Consider the following 17,825-nt stretch of genomic DNA (forward strand, 5'->3'; position numbering starts at 1 on the left):
CTTAAGAAACAATATAACAAAAAACACTTTTTGGTCTCTCAATAAAACATGTCAGCAGCTTGCATATAGCACAGCCCATCACTACACCTAAGTTTTGAACTTTTTTTGGGGGGGTGGCGGGGAGGGCCTTTCTTAACACAGTATCCCTCCTTTTCCTACCATCAGTCTGGTCAGTCCGTCATTCATTGTAGGCTTCCCAGAACTGTACATTAGAAAGGCAAGGTTCTGTGTCTCTATTCTTCTCCAGATGATCTCATCCATCCTGCCTTTTTACTACTGATCCTAAATTACTAATTGACCATCAAGTACAAATTTATATTTTCAATCCCAACTTCTCCTGTGAACTCATGATTTATTTCATTAAACTGTCAAATGAACGTCTCTAGCGGATATTTCACAGGCAATTAAAGCTGGAACAAATGTTCAAAATAGAATTTTTTATTCTCCTTGAATTAATGTATTCATTCTATAAATATTTAATTGGCATATATTACATGCCAGACACAATGCTCTATAGTGTACACTGGCATAACAATGTACACTTGGTGAAGACAGAAAAATAAAGTGTCAGTCTGGGTACATTAGAGAAACAAAAACTCATGTATGAGAGAGTTTTATATAAAGGTTAAGTGCACATCAAGAAAACATCCCAACCCAGTGCTGCCAAGCCTACACGTCCAACATTTACCCATATGTCCAACACCAATCCACAAAGTCCTCCATATCACAAAACACACACTATGATGCCAACCGCAGGAGGAAAGCCGGATCAGTGAGCGTGTAAGCGTCTCAGTGCTGGCAGGGGTCCCCACACGGCTGTTCTAGCACCCAGGGCTGCAGCTTTTCCTCGGGGATGTCTTGCAGGAAGTGAACCTTGTCAGTTGAAGCAGGGAAGCGGCTAGGGAAGCTGTACCCCAGGCTGACCATCACAAAGCAAGAGACCCGAGAACTCAAAAGGTGAGGCTCGCTGAGTCATTTATCTCTCTGCTCTTCAATTAACCCCACATGTTTATCAGCCAGGTTGGTGCAATAAACTTTATATCACAGTCACTAAAACGGTTGTGAAAAATATAAACAGTTAGCTCTGAAACATAGTAGGCAAGAAGGCTGCTGCCTTCACAATATTCTTCCCTCCCTTTGAAAAGGGCATCTATCTTACTGATAGGTTCCCAAGCTTACTTGGCCTACTGCTTCATTGTCAGAAAGAAAGGAAGAAAAAAAAATCATTAAGCACCACCCCCATTCCTGGTAATTATAAACTTCTGTCCATGATGCAGGAACAAGTGTAGGTATCTGCTTTTGCAGTGTCTGGCTCATTCCAGCACCCCCAGGGGGTGTTATCACCCCCCACTCTGGGAAACAAAGACCTTGCTGTCTAATCCAGAATCCCACAAACAATCTATCAGATGGATTCTAACTCCAAAATGGGCCTTGAAGCTGAAGAACATTCTTGGGCAAAGAAAGGAGACACAGAAGAGTAACAATATAGTTATGGGTGTCAATGCGCCAGTGATAATGGAACCTAACCTAGGACAGGAAAAATCAGAACACATTTCCTGGAGGAAGAAAAAGTTAGTATGAGTCCAGATGATAACTAGAAATTAGCAAGATAAAAAGGCATATATACTATGTCAAGATCAGGTAGGAATATAGCACAGCTATAACCTAAAACAAAGTCAAGGTTATAAAATCTTCAAAAGGGGAGAAGTGCATTAATAGAAGGCCAGAAAAATAGCAGGAAATTATCAGACTAACAATTTAAAAAGGCACAAAAGTCAGTAAGTAAAGGTTTCCCGTGTCCAAATGTGGGACAAGTTAACTACAATGAAATGAAGCACATTAAAATTCCAAGTATCAGTAATGATACTAAAAAATGAAAATGAAAACCCCTCTCTGTAAGTTGTTAAGGCACTAATTTGTTACCCTGAAAATGGAATAAAGTATAACAAAATTTCATGTTATTTCTTTTTTCATAAAGGGTCATCACATAGCTGATAAAGGAAAGTTAAAAAATTAGATAATTAAAGATATGACCATTTTGCAACCCTAAAAAAATGAATTCAGGGAATGATCAACAAAAGGTATTAACCCTTAAAGAAAAGGTCATTGTAAAATATAAAGAGACTTCAGAATGTTTATAGAAAAGTGAATTTAAAAGACAATAAAAAATACAATCTTATCTTTAAACATACTCTTTATTAAGTTCAATACTAAGTGATGACAGTAGCCACTGAATCCACGTGTGTTGAGGTGCTAACTGCAGGCGAAAGAGGAGTTTGTCTACTTCCACACAAATTCAGTTTCAGAAATCCTCTATCAATAAGGCCACAATTACCAGTAGTCAGAATTGACTCAATGCCAGTGAGTTTTATTTTTCTAAGGAACTGAGGGTCTTTTAATCATGTCAGCGCAATCTTTATTACTAACTGAAGAAAAATGGGTGTCCTTTAAAGATTCTTTTCAGATTATGAAGCTACAGAAGTCAGAAGTAGTCAAACTGGGTCTCTTAAGGAAAAAGGCTTTCTGGTGAAGCTTTCTGGGCATTTTGGCTAACTGTCCCACGCATTCTCATAATAAGCAGATGTTATTGTTCTTCAGCACTCCAGAAAATCAGTAAGTAAAACACCTTGAACATCTCAAAAAACTGTAGCCGTGAACTTTGCTTTGGCTGAACCACTTCCACCTCTCAACAGCCATTATTTGTGCTTTGTCTTCAGAATTGTATTGGTAAAACCGTTTTCATATTCTATTACAATTCTTCTATAAAATGCTTTAGGATATTGATCTTGTTTAAAATTTCCAACGAAGGTGATGCTCTTGTCTGCACTGATCTGAGCAGTAACAATCAGTACCCATGAGCAGAACATTTGCTCAATTTTATTTTCTTAGTCAGGATTGTGTAAATTGAACCAATTAAAATGTTTATGATATAGGCTATTTCTGCTGTTAATCATAGTTCCTTTTCAGCTACAGCATGAACAAGTAGCAATTTTCCCCAATTTTTTCCCTTACAAAATGTAGCAGATGTTCTGTCAGTGCAGAATTCATCTTCAACATCATCTCCTCCCTTCTTAAAACAAGCAACTTACTTGTAAACTGCTGATTTCTTTTAGGGCACTGTCCCCAGGAACTTTTCTTAAGCATCAGTGATTTCACTGTTTATCTTTCCAAGCTACATCTTACATTTGACGCTTCTTCTTGCTTCAATTTTGGCAAATACTTCTTCCAAACTGGTGACTTGTCCTTCTTAGTGCCTCAAAATAGTTTGTTAAATATGCTACAGGTTAGTACAAGTTTATTTTGGTCCAAAAATAAATAAATTTTGATCCACCGTTAAGTTTTCTCACAATATACATTTTCCATAATTTTTAAAGATTCTTTATAAGAAGTTAAATCCGAACCAGCGCTATAAAAATCATAGAAACCTGTATTACAGAAAAGTATCAAAATGCAAAGCTACTGTTTCTCAGCTTACCTTCTACGTAGGTCTGTATCATTCTGAAACCAGCGTTTCTCACTAACCTTTTCCCCAAATAATTCTGTGTTCTTCAATTTATACCAGGTCAAAATAGCGGTTTGGGGCATCCTCAAGGGACTCAAATTACTCCCCTTTTCAATGTCTCTTGAGTTTGGGGAACAAAAATAAGTCCGAGAAGGCAAAATTAGGCTGTAGGATGGATGGAGTAAGGTTTCCGAACAAACTTCTCAAAGAATGGTCCTTGCTACCCTTGATGAATGAGCAGGTACATTTTCATTACAGAAAAGATTTTCTCAGAACAACGTTCTGGGACTTTTGTGTTCCCTAAGGAAATTTATCAAGATTACACCTTTGGAATCTCAAAAGGCAGTCGCCAAAACCTTCTGCATTCTCTGTAAGCTGAATATAACTGGCCCAGACAAGTACATTACTGAGAGAGCTTCTCAGCAGCTATTCACTGATGGCAGAGACATGTTTAAATAGATTTTGTCTGAAGTAAAACTCTAACAGCAGTACTTTTTTACTAACTCATGTAGGCATAACAGGCTAAACCACTACACTTTTTGCTGTTGTTGGTGCCACTTGTTGGTTCCAACTCAGCACCTTAGCATTACTCTGTCCAGCATCTTAACATTATTAAAAGTAGGACCAGAAATTATGCAATTCGGACAGCTAGTTATAGTAGTAGAATCTACAGAATATTTTTATTAAAATTTACAACATCAAACTGAACCTTGATTTAATGTATGAGTGACTAATGTTTAGGATAACAAAGAACAGGAAATAAAACAGTGGTTCTCAAACTTTGACATCAGAGTCACCTAGAAGCTTCTTAAAGTATCTATGGCTGAGAAACAGTGGGTTACATAAAAAAGAAATCAGTTATAACATCAAATCATTAACAAATCTCTTTAATAGGGGAACTGTTACAGAATAATTATTAAGGAAACATACAAATGCAATATGCAGATTCTTCCAACAAACCTACCATAAAAGAACATCTTGAGGTAACTGAAAAAATTTGAATATGGACTAAGGCTAGATATTAAGAAATTTGTTATGAATTCATGTTTTTAGTTGTTTATTTGTTTATGACTTCATTATGGAGAGCAAAATTATAGACAAGAGAATTAACAAGATACACCATGCAGGGTCACTTTAAGGAGTTACAGCCCAAAGTCAATGGCTTTATACACAAAAAAGTGTTACCTTATAACAACAACTTCTCTATGCCTAAAAGCCATGTGGCTAAGCACCTTGGTTAAGTACTTTACATGAATCCTTAAAATAACCCTGTGATAGAGAGGTTAGGAATCCCTGAGTGGCACATGCTCTGAAAGGTTGGCAGTTTGAAGCTGCCCAGAGGCACCTTGGAAGACAGGCTTAACCATCAACTTCCGGAGAGTCACAACCTTGAAAGTAGAGTCAATATTGTTTTTCCATAAAAACTAACTCAAAACGAACACTCACTGTCATGGAGTTGATGCCTCAGAGTGACCCTATCAGACAGCGTAGATCGGCCCTTTGAGTTTCTAAGACTTAACTCTTCACAGAAGTAGAAAGCTCCGTCTTTCTCCTGTGGTTGTTTTAAACTGCTGACCTTGTGGATTGCAGCCTAATGCGTAACCATTCAGCCACCTCCTCCTAAACCAGTGGTTCTCAGCCTTCCTAATGCCGCGACCCTTTAATACAGTTCCTCTTGTTGTGGTGACCTCCCCCAACCATAAAATTATTATGTTGCTACGACATAACTGTTAATTTTGGTACTGCTATGAATAGGGCAGCCACTGTGAGAGGGTCAATCCCCAAAGGGGTCGGAACCCACAGGTTGAGAACCGCTGTCCAAAGCTGACTAGAACAAAGCAAAACCAAAAAGAGGATTCTAGAAAGTAAGGTATAGTCAACTGGTGTCAACATTAAATTCTGGTCTACTCAAAAACCTGGTTACATGAAAAGTTGCTGAACATCATTTGTCATTAGGAAACCACATAATAAAATCACACGGGACACCCACTAGAATGCCTATGCGACAATCTTCTTTGACCTCCCATGTCCTTTCTAAAGCTTTGTATGCCAGTGAACTGTCGAACACCACAATGACCTCATGCTAATGGTCTCCCTCATCCAGATGCCACGTCTCTGTAGTAGTCTTGTCCTTGTCTTTATGACATTTAGTTTAAACACACACACACACACACACACACACACACACACACACACACACACACACACACACTTGGGTTGATTAGCTCTGTAATTTTCCAGCAGAGTGGACTTAACAAGAGTTTTCATTTTCTCACATATACACTTATATCCATCACCCATCTGTGGTGGCTATATGTTGTTATGATACAGGGAACTGTGTCACTGGCATTTGAAATACCAGCAGACACTCATAATGGGCAGATTTCAGTAGAACTTCCAGACTAAGACAATCTAAGAAAGGCCTGGCAAGATACTTCAGTCATGGCCAACTAAACAGCAAATAGCAATAACACCTGTCACATTCAAGCAATCACTTTTATAAGCACTTCACTTATTGGGCTTACACTGAATACTTTTACTGGGAAAAGGATCATCTGTTTATTTTTACAGCTACTTATCCTGCCTACCTCTCAAGATAGTTGTAAAATTGCAAGATCGGCAGGAGAAAGTGCTTAGGCAACTGTAAAGCAGTATTACACAATTATAAAGACTATATATTTCTAGATATGAAAATGGTTTTTATGTGAATAACCTGAAGCACTTGGAAATGTGTGTGCCCAGAGTCAACCTTTGCCCAGGAAAGAGAAATCAGCCAAATGCCACCTTTTTAATACCCACCCCCTTACCCTAAAGCCTACTTTCTATTGTCTCTTGAGTTACTATACGGCTCAACACATTATCTAAACTGCACTTTCATTTTTCCAAAGAAAAGCATTGAAAAAATGTTTAAAGAAAGTCAATATATGACCATGACAAAGACATTTATTTCCTTGTGGCAAAAGACCAATACCTAGAAAACTGAGCACTTTCCCAAGATGTCCACAAGGGAGACTTCTCCATTTTTTAAAAGTCAGTTAAATTTCTTTCCAATTTGTAGCTGAATCCCACACGTATTTATTTACTAAATGTCTACTAATAGCACCTGCACTAACTCAAGAGTGAATAATTTTCAGTATCAAAACCTTAAACCGAGGTACAATCACTTCATATTTAAGCCTGTTAAAAAATGTAAGCCTTCCCCCGCCTCCCTAAAACTATGTAACTTGTCTCTGGGCTATCCTGCCAGGTTTGGGTGACATTTTATAGTTAGCCTTGTGATAGTTACCAGTTCCCACATTGCAACAAATATGAAGGCTGTTCGGAAGCCAAACAATGTCCTCTTCAAATGCAAATTTTACCATGAACCTAGGTTTACACCAAGAATTACAATTCTGAAAAGTTATTCTGCCAGCAACAGGTACCATCACCAAAAATTAACAAAGCCTTCAATACCACAAATATTCTGCTATCATTCCCCATTTTTAAAAACGACTCTATAGAGTTGCAGTCCTCGGCGGGTGATTCTGGGCCCTACTTCACTTATTTCGGCCCAGCTTCAGCTCGGTCAGGAGAAACCCTAACCTCTTAGGTTTCACATTTCTCCTTCGGTAACACTAAGGTCGCTCTGCGCGGTAGCTGCTCACCTCCGATTTTAATTCCCCCCAAACCTGAAGGAAAAAAAAAATACAAAAACCGCCCCTACCATTCTCGCTCTTCCCGCCGTCCCTGCCCTCCAAAGATGGACTCAAACGGCTACTCCCTCCCCAAAACCACTCACGCGGGGCTCGAGCAGCCGAGGAGCGACTCGTCGCGGGGAGGAGGGAGAACTGGTCGGAAGCCGGCGGCTGAGGTCCAGGTTCAGCCCGCGCCCCAATCTGGTCGCCGCAGGAAGGCGGGAGGACCCAGCGCCCCAGGCCGCGGGGCTCGAACGGGCGGAGCAGAGGCGCGCGTGGCTGCCCCGCGGGACGTAAACAAACCCGCCGGGAGGAGCGAGGAGGGGGAAGGGGCGGCGAGCGGGGGAGGGGGGACCTCGCCTCAACCCTTGGCCGCGAGTCCCCAGCTGCCTGGCCCCTCCGGGCTGCCGGCCAGGTCCTAGGGTCCCCGCGCCGCGCCGCCGCTCGGGGCTGGCCGCCAAAGGCCCAGCGCCCCCAGAGCCGGGACCCGAAGCGTCACCGGCCCCGCGCGCCCGCGCCCCGCGCGCCCCCCGCGCGCCCCGCCCCGGCGGCCCGCAGCTCTCTACCTGAACGTGCAGTCCGGGTCGCGGGCGTCGCGGCCGGGCGCGCCCAGCCCGCTCCTCTTGCTGAAGAGCTTCTGGAAGAGAGTGGGGGCCATGCTGGCCGCCGCCAGGCCGGGGTCGCTCCGCAGGGCGTCTGCTAGGCCCCCGCTCCTACAGCCTCGCCGCCACCCCCATGAGCGCCTCAGTCATATGACAGAAATTAGTCACTTCAAACAGCCACGGCGCGCGGGGCGGGGCGCCGGGCAAGGCTGGCGCTCATTGGTTGGCCGGGAGCCTCATCACGTGGAGGCTCGCGGAGCAGGGGGCAAGGCGGGGGCGTGGGGCGGGGCTGACGCCCATAGGCTGGCGAGTGGGTCACATCACGTGGCAGCGCACGGGGCGGGGCGTGAAAGGCGCGTACAAGTGGGGGAGTAAGGGGTGGCTGGCGAGGGGAAGGAGGAACGTGCTGGTCTCCGTTCCTTTCCCTTGAGGCGGTCAGGGCCTGAGGATGCTCAGGAGTTGACGCAGGAGCTCCACCTGGGGTTGCGGGGGGCAGAAACCCTAAGACCCCCGGCCCACCGGACAGTTGTGTAGGGGTACTGTCAGCAACCACCCACATCCCGCAGCCCCTCGCAGGGTTCTGCGGATCACCCCTCCTTCCGACAGATTCCAGCGGTCATTGGAACCGAGAAGGCGCTAGCGTACCAGATCTGTAGCCAGGGCTGGATTTTTGAGCACCGGGCAGCAAGCTTGGGAGCTTATCAACCTGGTGTGGAGACCAGGTTGCTTGGGTCTCCGTCTTGGAGCTGGGCAGCAGAGGGGCCTGCTCACGGTGACCAGTGGCAGAACCTGCTAGGGCACCTACCACAGCGTTGGCTTCCAGCTGGTACAGCTGTGTCCCAGGACTGTGGGGCAGCAGTCATTCGGGTTTCCTCTCTGGAACTCTGACGCTGGAATTACCCTTCTGGAAGGGTTGGCAGTCTTAGGCTCAGGAAGGGGGGCTCAGTTTTCTGGGTTATCAACATAGAAAATAAATCAGTGAGTTACAAATGGAGCCGTTTGGGAATCACGTCAGCGCTTGGAAGCTGCCAGTCATCCTTTGAGGGGTGGACAAGATGAGGCTGGCTACTGTAACGCTGAAAGCCTCGGAAAGCCAAATGGGCAGTTGTGCTCTGCCCTATAGGGTCACAACGAGTCAGAATCGACTTGAAGGAAGTCAAGAACAGCCAGAAGGCTCCTTAGAAAGATGGGAGACTTGCTTTCAGGTATTTTGGACATCTTGTCAGGAAATCCAGTCCCTGGGGGAAAAAAGAGGTTCGTTGAAAAGGAGGAAGACTCTTAAACCAGGTAGAATGACCCTGGCTGGAACTATGGACTCAAACACAATTGTACGGATGGTGCAGGGTGGACAGTGTTTAGTTCCGGTTCTCTTTCTCTTATAAGCAGTGTCCTTAAGTAGAGGAAGTGGTGGGAACAGACTGAAGAGCGCCTACCGTGAGAAAATGGATACATGTACAAATATCTATCCTTTTGCAGTAATTGTCTAGAATTTTAATTTTGACAATCTGGTCTTTAAAAGTCCAGGTAGGAGGGGAGGGAGGAACTGTGGAATCGTAACCAAGTGGTTTTGAGAGCAGGAAAAAAAGTCAAAAATTGGAGGGAGAGTGGGGTGGAAAGGGGGAACCAATTACAAGGATCTACATATAACCTCCTCCCTGGGGGACAACAGAAAAGTGGGTGAAGGGAGACATCGGATAGTTTAAGATAAGACAAAATAATAATTTATAAATTATTAAGGGTTCATGAGGGGGAGGGGAGTGGGAAGAGAGGGGGGAAATGAACTGATGCCAAGGGCCTACGTGGAGAGCAAATGTTTGGGGAATGATGAGAGCAATGAATGTACAAATGTGCTTTACACAATTGATGCATGTATGGATTGTGATAAGAGTTGTATGAGCCCCTAATAAAATGATTTTTTAATCTTAAAATTTACCAAGTATTAAATCCAACGAGGTTTAAAAAGTGAAAACACAGTGATGACAACAAAAAAAAGACACCAATTACCCATAGAAGAATAAATTAGTTAAAGGGAAAAAATTTAAAGAAAGAAAAACCTGTAATAGATCAAGGTCTGATTTTTTATCTCTAGGCATGTCCTTCAGTCAGGTCGGATGGGGTACCATGCTCTGGCCCCCGAGTCTGTCCTTTGTACTCCTTCAGGGGCTCCCTGCACTGCTCCCATGGTTGCTCTGTCGCTCACTTTTAGTGGTTTGCCTCGGTGTCACAGGGTCAGTTTGGGCCAGTCCCTACATTGAGTTTCCAGTTTTGTCCCCCTTAGGGCCGTGGGCCATCAAAGGCCATCAAAGGATGGCGTGTCTCGTAGTGGGATCAGCCATATTGTCCTCCAGGCCTGATGGGCCAGGATGTGCTCCACTCTCTTTTCCTCTCCCTTCTTTTGCTCCCACTTGTGCTGATCAGACAGCCCCTTTCCTCTAGCTGCAGCTTCAGTGCTGTCCTCTCAAGTAAATTCTTCTGGGGGGAGGGGCAGCTGTCCACGTAGCTGGTATGGGGGCCGAGCCCTCAGGCTCCACCACTGGATTCCCTAAATTTTAATTTTTAAGTGGCTACAAATCACCAAGTTACAGCTAGAGTTTAAGCTAAAAATAAAAGATCCTAAATACAGATAATGGGTAGAAATCATATCCCTTTAAAAATATGTCAGTGGCCAACATGTTGAGTTTCAATGTTACAAAATATTTTAAATTATAGATTATTGTACATATTTATGGATCCTTTGTAAATAACATTTGTGCCATGAAATAAGAAAGTACGTGGTGAAGAAATGAGGACAGTTTCTCTGAAGAGGGGATGTGTTAGGGTTCTCTAGAGAAGCAAAACCAGAATGCTAATAATTTATATATATTTACATAGGTAGATAGATAACATAAGAAATAAACAGTTAATTAAATTATAAAGAAGTACAAATGGCTCAGTGAAACTCACTCCTGTGAGACAGTTGTGAGATGCTGGCAGTCCTTCAAGGCTTGAGAGCCGCCAGGTAGTCCTCTGTAGAGCAATTCAGGCTATCTGGCCACAGGCAGCAAACAGCATGGCAGGTCACCAACAGTCAGCCAGATGACAGGGTCTGACAGTCCCCAGATCAAGAAATGTAAATTTCAATATTTTGGCAAAGCAGGTGTTAAAGGTACTTCAAATTACAGTGACACAGTCCACAAGTTAGGTGTCCCACAGGTAGTGTAGCTTGCAAATTAAGGCACAGAACAAGCAAGGCAGTCACACTCTGGTCTGATGATCAAAGAGCAAGAGACAAGAGAGGCAAGACTAGCCAAGCCACTTATCTCTCTGCCCTTCAATTAATCCCACATGTGTTCATTGGCCATGTTGGCACAATAAATGTTAACTATCTCAGGGAATAATTTGAGGTACATAGATTAAAATCCAAAATTGTTCCATACATTGTTTAAACTCGAGATTGAGGAAAAAGAGGTTTAAAATGACAAATTATTTCACCTATAAACTTGAGATAAGCCTATGAACTCTAGAGCAAAACACTGAACAATTTCTAATAGGGAAAGGTAAACTATGAGTATGTTTTCCTCACAAAATGCTTGTACAGTGAAATTAAAATATTGTTACCAAAAAAGACAGTGCAATTTGGATTAAGTTGAAAACATGACATCCTATTGATTAGCCAGTCATTTGTCCATTTTGTTTTGTTTTACGCCAGCAAGTGGCACTCAATGAGTGCAAATGGAAACGGACTTCAGCCTGTCCTTCCAGGAGCAAAGGCGCTGAGGACTCATGCTAGCACCGAGAAGAACAGCTCCCAGTCCCCCAGGAAGGAAATGTCCAAATGCAATAACCTTGTCGGCTTTCATCGTGGGAAAAATTACTTCATAGATAATTATAGATATTAATAGTAAGGGAAAGAACATTACTGCTTGCATAAGAGATGTGTTATTTTAGTATAATCTAATCATGTAATAGCTTCATTTCTGTAGTCTCATTGAGTTTTGTACTTGAAAGCTACAGAGAAAACTAAATATGCTACCATACATCACTTTTCTCCTATGCATCAGCATAGTATTCAAATCATAGAATTATAGAGCACTGGAATCATACAAGTTTGTAATAAAAGGCACAACGATACTTAATTATGCAGATTCAGTTAAGTATTTTGAAGTTTAGATTTGTATCATTTTTTTTCTTTTACTTAGTTCTCTTTCCCTTTTAATCGGCCTCTTTAAGTAAAGGAAGTCAGCAACAAAGAAATGTGAGAGAGAAAAATTGTCACCAACTCATTATGTGAATGTGCAACTGTTGGGTTAGAAGGGTCAGAGATGATGACATTTTCACTTCAGAGGGAGAGATCCAGCCTCCCCAAAACATCTGCTTCCAAGATTACTCTTTTGACAGCAAAAGACAGAATCATTTTTCATCATAGCCATTTGCAGGTTACCAGATAAAGGAAGACAGAAAACAAAACCAACTGACCTGGAGTCCATTCTGATTTCATAGCAAATCTACATAGAAGTTCTGAAGACTTTGCAAATCTTTACAGGAGCAGACATCTCATCTTTCTAACATGGAAGCGCTAGTGAGTTCGAGCGGATGATTTGCAGTTAGCAGTCTGGTGCTTACCAGACAGTTGCTCCAGGGCTCCTTTAGCTATAGGAAGTTGTTGTTAGGTGTTGTGGTAGTTACATCATTTCGTGTCATCTGGAAAATATAAAAGTGAAGTAGTGGAGTCTAGTCTGTCAATCAGGTCACCGACTGATAGCACTTCCTTGTGGATGTGGCCCCCTAATAAAGGGGATCCTTGGAATCTAACCCCCTTCTGTCTGCTTCACCTTCCTGTTGAAGAGCCACACTTGGAAAGCTGCCAGAGCCAAACCACCAGAGAGACCTCCCAGACCCTGGAGATGCACCACCGCCACTGGATCCACAAGACTTTACATCCATCAGCCTATGATCTCCCTGCATTCTGCATCATTGTATGTGGCAGTGTGAGTTTGAAGAGGCACTTATGAACTAGTATCAGACTTATGGAGTAGTATTAGACTTATGGGCATGAGCTGTACTGGGCTGGGATATTTGCTTCATATATACCCTGCTTCCCCAAAAGTAGGACATCCCTCCAAATTAAGACCTACTTAAAGTTTTGCCTCTTGCTGAAATATAATACATCCCCTGAAAATAAGACCTCCCAGAAAATAAGGCCTCCCGAAGCTACCGTAATTCTGGACTCTGGACCATAGCGGCAGGTGCTACTGCGCAGCTCACTGTTGGCCATAGTGCAGCCGGCGCAGACAGGAAGTGTGAGGTCTCTTTTAATAAAACAATAAACAATAAATGTGTACTGTATTCTTATTCATGAAAGAATAAAACATCCCCTGAAAATAAGACCTAGCACATCTTTGGGAGCAAAAATTAATATAAGACACTGTCTTAACTTCAGGGAAACAGGGTAATTCCTTTTTTTTAGTAATTCTTAATATAAGCTCTCTCTTACACATATATGTCTCTGGATTTGTTTCTCTGGTCAAGCCAGTCTAACACAGGTGCCATGCAGTCAATTCTAAGTCATAGCAACCCTATGTACAACAGAGACATGGCCCAGCCCTGTGCCATCCTCCATATCCAAAGTACACAAAACAAAGTCTCACCATCCTTGCTTCTAAGGAGCATTCTGGTTGTACTTCTTCCAAATAGATTTGTTTGTCTCTTTGGCAGTTGTTTTAGACTAGTTGGTGTTAAATTGACACTAATCTGGTGTCCATTTAAGGATTAAGAGTGTAGGCGCGGAGTTTAGGCTGTCAATCTGGAGATAGCCAATAAGACTGTGTGGGCATGGCCTTCTCCTGGGAAATCTGGTACTTCCTCCTTGGAGGTGGAAGACACTTCTCTCTGTCTGCTACTTCCTGGGAGACATTGCAGAAAACAAGTCACATGGATGCAACCAGACCTCAGAAGCCAGAGAAGCCAAAGAGAGACACTGTCAGCACGGAGATGCTTACAACGCCACTGGACCCAAAGACTTTCTACCCACTGGCTTGTGATCGTCCTGCATTTGGCTCATTGCAGGTGTTTTGTGAGTCTGAAGAGGACTTTATAGATTGGTTTCAGACATCTGGGCTAATATCAGACTTATGGCCTTGGACTGGACTAGGCTGGGCTGTTTTCTCAATGTTCAACTCCTCCTGTATACAAACCTCTTCCTTATATACATATGCATGTTTATGAATTTGTTTCTCTAGTTTACCCAGGCTAACATAGCAGTCCTTCTTCTTCTTCTTCTACTTCTTCTTCTTCTTCTTCTTCTACTTCTTCTTCTTCTTCTTCTTCTTCTTCTTCTTCTTCTTCTTCTTCTTCTTCTTCTTCTTCTTCTTCTTCTTCTTCTTCTTCTCTTTCTTCTTGTTAAGTTCGGGAGTCAGTTCCAACCCATAGTGACCCTATGTACAACAGATTGAAATAGTGGCCCGTCCTAAGCCATCCTCAGAATTGTTCCACTATGTCAGTCCATTTGTTTGAGGGCCTTCCTATTTTTTGCTGCCCCACTACTTTCCCAAGCATGATGTCCTTCTTTAGAAACTAGTCTCTCCTAACATGTCCAAAGTAAATGTGTTGGACAGGGTTCTCTAGAGAGACAAACCAGATTTCTAGTAATTATATATAAATATATTTATAAAGATAGATATATAATACAAGAAATGAACCGTTAAATTATATACAGATAGATGATACAAGAAATTAACAGTTAAATTATAAAGCAGTGAGACACTAGCAGTCCTTTAAGGCTTGAGAGCTGCCAGTTGCCAGTCCCCTTCTGTAGAGAGAGCTGGGCTATATATAACCAGGCAGCAAACAGCAAGGCAGGTCCCCAACTGTCATCAACTGTCCGTTCCCAGCTCCAGAGACGAACATTCTAATCCTGTGGGATTGGAGGGACCTCAACTTACAGCCACACAGTCCACAGGCTAGGCATCCCACAGGTAGTGTACCCCTTTAAACTGAGGCACAGAACAAGCAAGGTGAGGCTCACCGAGCCATTTATCCTTCCGCCCTTCAGTTAATCCTACTTGTGTTTATTGGCCAGGCTGGCACAATAAACTATCGCAGTATATAATACGAAGTCTCACCATCCTAGCCTCCAAGAAGCACTCTGGCCATACTTCTTCCAAGACAGCCTTGTCCTTTTTCCAGTCCAGGGTTCCTTCAATATTCTTCTCCAGCAACACAATTCAATTGCATCAATTTTTCTTTGGTCTTCCTTATCAATGGCTAACTTTCACACACATATACAGCAATTCAAAGTACCATGGCTTGCGTCAGGTGCACCCAAAATAACATCCTTGCTTTTCAACCCTTTAAAGAGACCTTCTGCAGCAGATTTATCCAATGCAATACATACTTCAATCTTGTGACTTCTATCTTGTATCTTCAATCTTGTGCTTCTATGACTATTGATTGTGGATCAAAACAAGAAAAAATCCTTCACAACTTCAACCTTTTCTCCATTTAGATGTTACCAATTGGTCCAGTTGTGAGGTTTTTGGTTTCCTTTACACTGAGTTATAATCCATACTGAAGGCTACAATTCTTAATCTTCATCAGCAAGTGCTTCAATTCCTCCTCACCTTCAGCAAGCAAGGTTGTATCATTTGCATATCACAGGTGGTTAATAAGCCTTCTTCCAATCCTGATGCCACATTCTTTTATATGAAGAGTTGGTGATGAGGAAAACTAGACTCCTGCTCCCTTAACATCCATGTTTATAAGCCTCAATTGTACTAAATTACCTAAAATGAATTAAAATTGCATTGACAAACATCCTAGAAGAAGACACTTTGTATAGACAAGCTGTCGTCCATAAACTAATTGCAAATAGGCCAATGTCAACTCACAGTGACCCTGTTGGAAAGAGTAGAACCCCGAGGGGTTTTCTAGGATTTGAACCTTCATGGCATGAACAGTGAACTGCTAGAGTGAATAAATCTGTGTTGGAAGAAGTGCCACCAGGCTGCTTCTTAGAAATGTGGATAGCAAGACGGAGTCTTGTGTACCTCAGACATGTCATCAGGAAGGACCACTCCCTGGAGCATGGTGTTATATGTGGAAGAGGATCAGCTATACAGAGGAAAATCCTTGACAAGATCAACTGAGTTGGTTGCTGCAATAATGGAGTCAAAATAGTACTGCTTGTGAGGATGGTGCAGGACCAGGAAGCATTTCATTGTGTTGTTCAGATGGTTGCTATGAGTCAGAAACGACTCAAAGGCATCAAAGAGCAGCAGCAATCTATGGAAGCTGACCAACACATTTTTGCCAACCTTTATGTTAGCAGCCAACCCCACTTAATTACTGCACAAGATGCTCTAGTAAAACCACCTGAATAAAATTTAGATGATCACTTGGTTATGGCAGAAGTTTGTTGTATCTGAACTATTGATTTATTCAACAATTTTTTCATCCCTTCAAGGTCTCTGTACTAGTTGAAGGAATATGGTGCCAAATAAATTTATAGCTGAATGGAAGACCAAAATAAATAAAATTTTGCAAGTTGTGGTAAGGGCTATAAAGGAAGATGATATCACATAACTGGAAAACCCATACCCATTACCATTGAGTCAGTTCTAATTGATAACAATCCTACATATGGTTACTGAGACTGTAAATCTTTTTAAAAATCATTTTATTAGGGGCTCATACAACTCTTATCACAATCCATACATAGTTCAATTGTGTAAAGCACATCTGTACATTCATTGCCCTCATCATTCTCAAAACATCTGCTCTCCACTTAAGCCCCTGGCATCAGCTCCTCATTTTTTCCCTTCCCTCCCCACTCTCTTCTCCCTCATGAACCTTTGATAATTTATGAATTATTATTTTGTCATATCTTGCCCTGTCCGACGTCTACCTTCACTCACTTTTCTGATGTCTCACAGGAAGGAGGTCACAAGTAGATCCTTATAATTGGCTCCCTCTTTCCAACCCACTCTCCCTCTACCCTCCCAGTATCGCCACTCACACCCCTGGTCCTGGAGGGATCATCCACCCTGGATTCCCTGTGTTTCCAGTTCCTATCTGTACCAGTGTACATCCTTTGGTCTAGCCAGACTTGCAAGGTAGAATTCGGATCATGATAGTGAGGGCGGGGGGGACAGAAAGCATTTAGGAACTAGAGGAAAGTTGTATTTTTCATCATTGCTACATTGCACCTTGACTGGTTAGTCTCCTCCCCTAGATCCCTCTGCAAGGGGATCTCCAGTGGCCGACAAATGGGCTTTGGGTCTGCACTCTGCACTCCCCCCTATAAGATTTTTTGTGTTGTTCTAGACTGTAAATCTTTATAAGAGCAGACAGCCTCGTCTTTTTCCTGAGGACCACCTGGTGGTTGTGAACTAGCCACCTTGAAGTTAGCAGCCCAACACTTAATCCCATAGCTCCTTTCAAGCAATTGAAAAAGGCTGAATTTCAATAAGATGATCAGGGAAGACCTCTCTCTCCAAAGATGTAGGATATGAGCTTACGTCTAAAGCATAACAGGAAGCAGCTATGGGAAGAAGTTGATGACAAATATTTTGGCAAAAAAAGGAAAACAGCCAAAGGTCCTGAAGCCAGAAAGAGTGTGACCTGCTGGAGGAAGAGTAAGAAGGCCAGAGGGGCTGGGGCATATGTGGGGCATCAGCCCCCACAATCGAACGGGTCCAAGGGGCGGTTATATAATTGAGGGGTAAATTAAAGAGACTTCAGACTGGGTAAAGCATGCAAGTGCTCACCCCTGAGACCACCATGACTTCAGGAGCCAGATCCATGCAGAGAGAGTAATGTTATTTCACAAATGTATATAATCTGTGGCACACAAGCCACTATACGCACATATATACAAGAAGGGATTGTACAATAGGCATATGTGTAACACAGGGGGGATGAGCTAGTGGTATACATGCAATAGGAAAGGGTAGCACCAGAGATATACATGTGACAGGAAGGCACATACACAACAAGATGGGAAGACTAAGAATCAAGATGGCAGCCTAACCTTGGTCATCTAAGTTGGCTTGACTTTAGGCGTCTTTGAGC

The 17,825-nt window shown here is 42.7% G+C and overlaps 2 protein-coding genes across 3 annotated transcripts in view; both read right to left on the reverse strand.

Moving 5' to 3' along the window:
* Positions 1-7,935, reverse strand: part of FNIP1 (folliculin interacting protein 1) — a 110,848-nt gene extending 102,913 nt beyond the window's left edge. For both annotated transcript variants that reach the window (XM_075541512.1, XM_075541511.1), the window contains exon 1: positions 7,743-7,935. In XM_075541512.1, coding sequence (XP_075397627.1) covers positions 7,743-7,834 — 92 coding nt within the window. In that variant the 5' untranslated portion in view covers positions 7,835-7,935. The remainder of the gene's footprint in view (positions 1-7,742) is intronic.
* A 968-nt stretch (positions 7,936-8,903) lies between these two features.
* MEIKIN (meiotic kinetochore factor) overlaps positions 8,904-17,825 on the reverse strand; it is an 89,502-nt gene continuing 80,580 nt past the window's right edge. Inside the window, exon 12 of the mRNA XM_075542681.1 lies at positions 8,904-9,016. Coding sequence (XP_075398796.1) covers positions 8,904-9,016 — 113 coding nt within the window. The remainder of the gene's footprint in view (positions 9,017-17,825) is intronic.

Source organism: Tenrec ecaudatus, chromosome 2 (assembly GCF_050624435.1).
Source record: "Tenrec ecaudatus isolate mTenEca1 chromosome 2, mTenEca1.hap1, whole genome shotgun sequence".
Taxonomy (NCBI): Eukaryota; Metazoa; Chordata; class Mammalia; order Afrosoricida; family Tenrecidae; genus Tenrec; species Tenrec ecaudatus.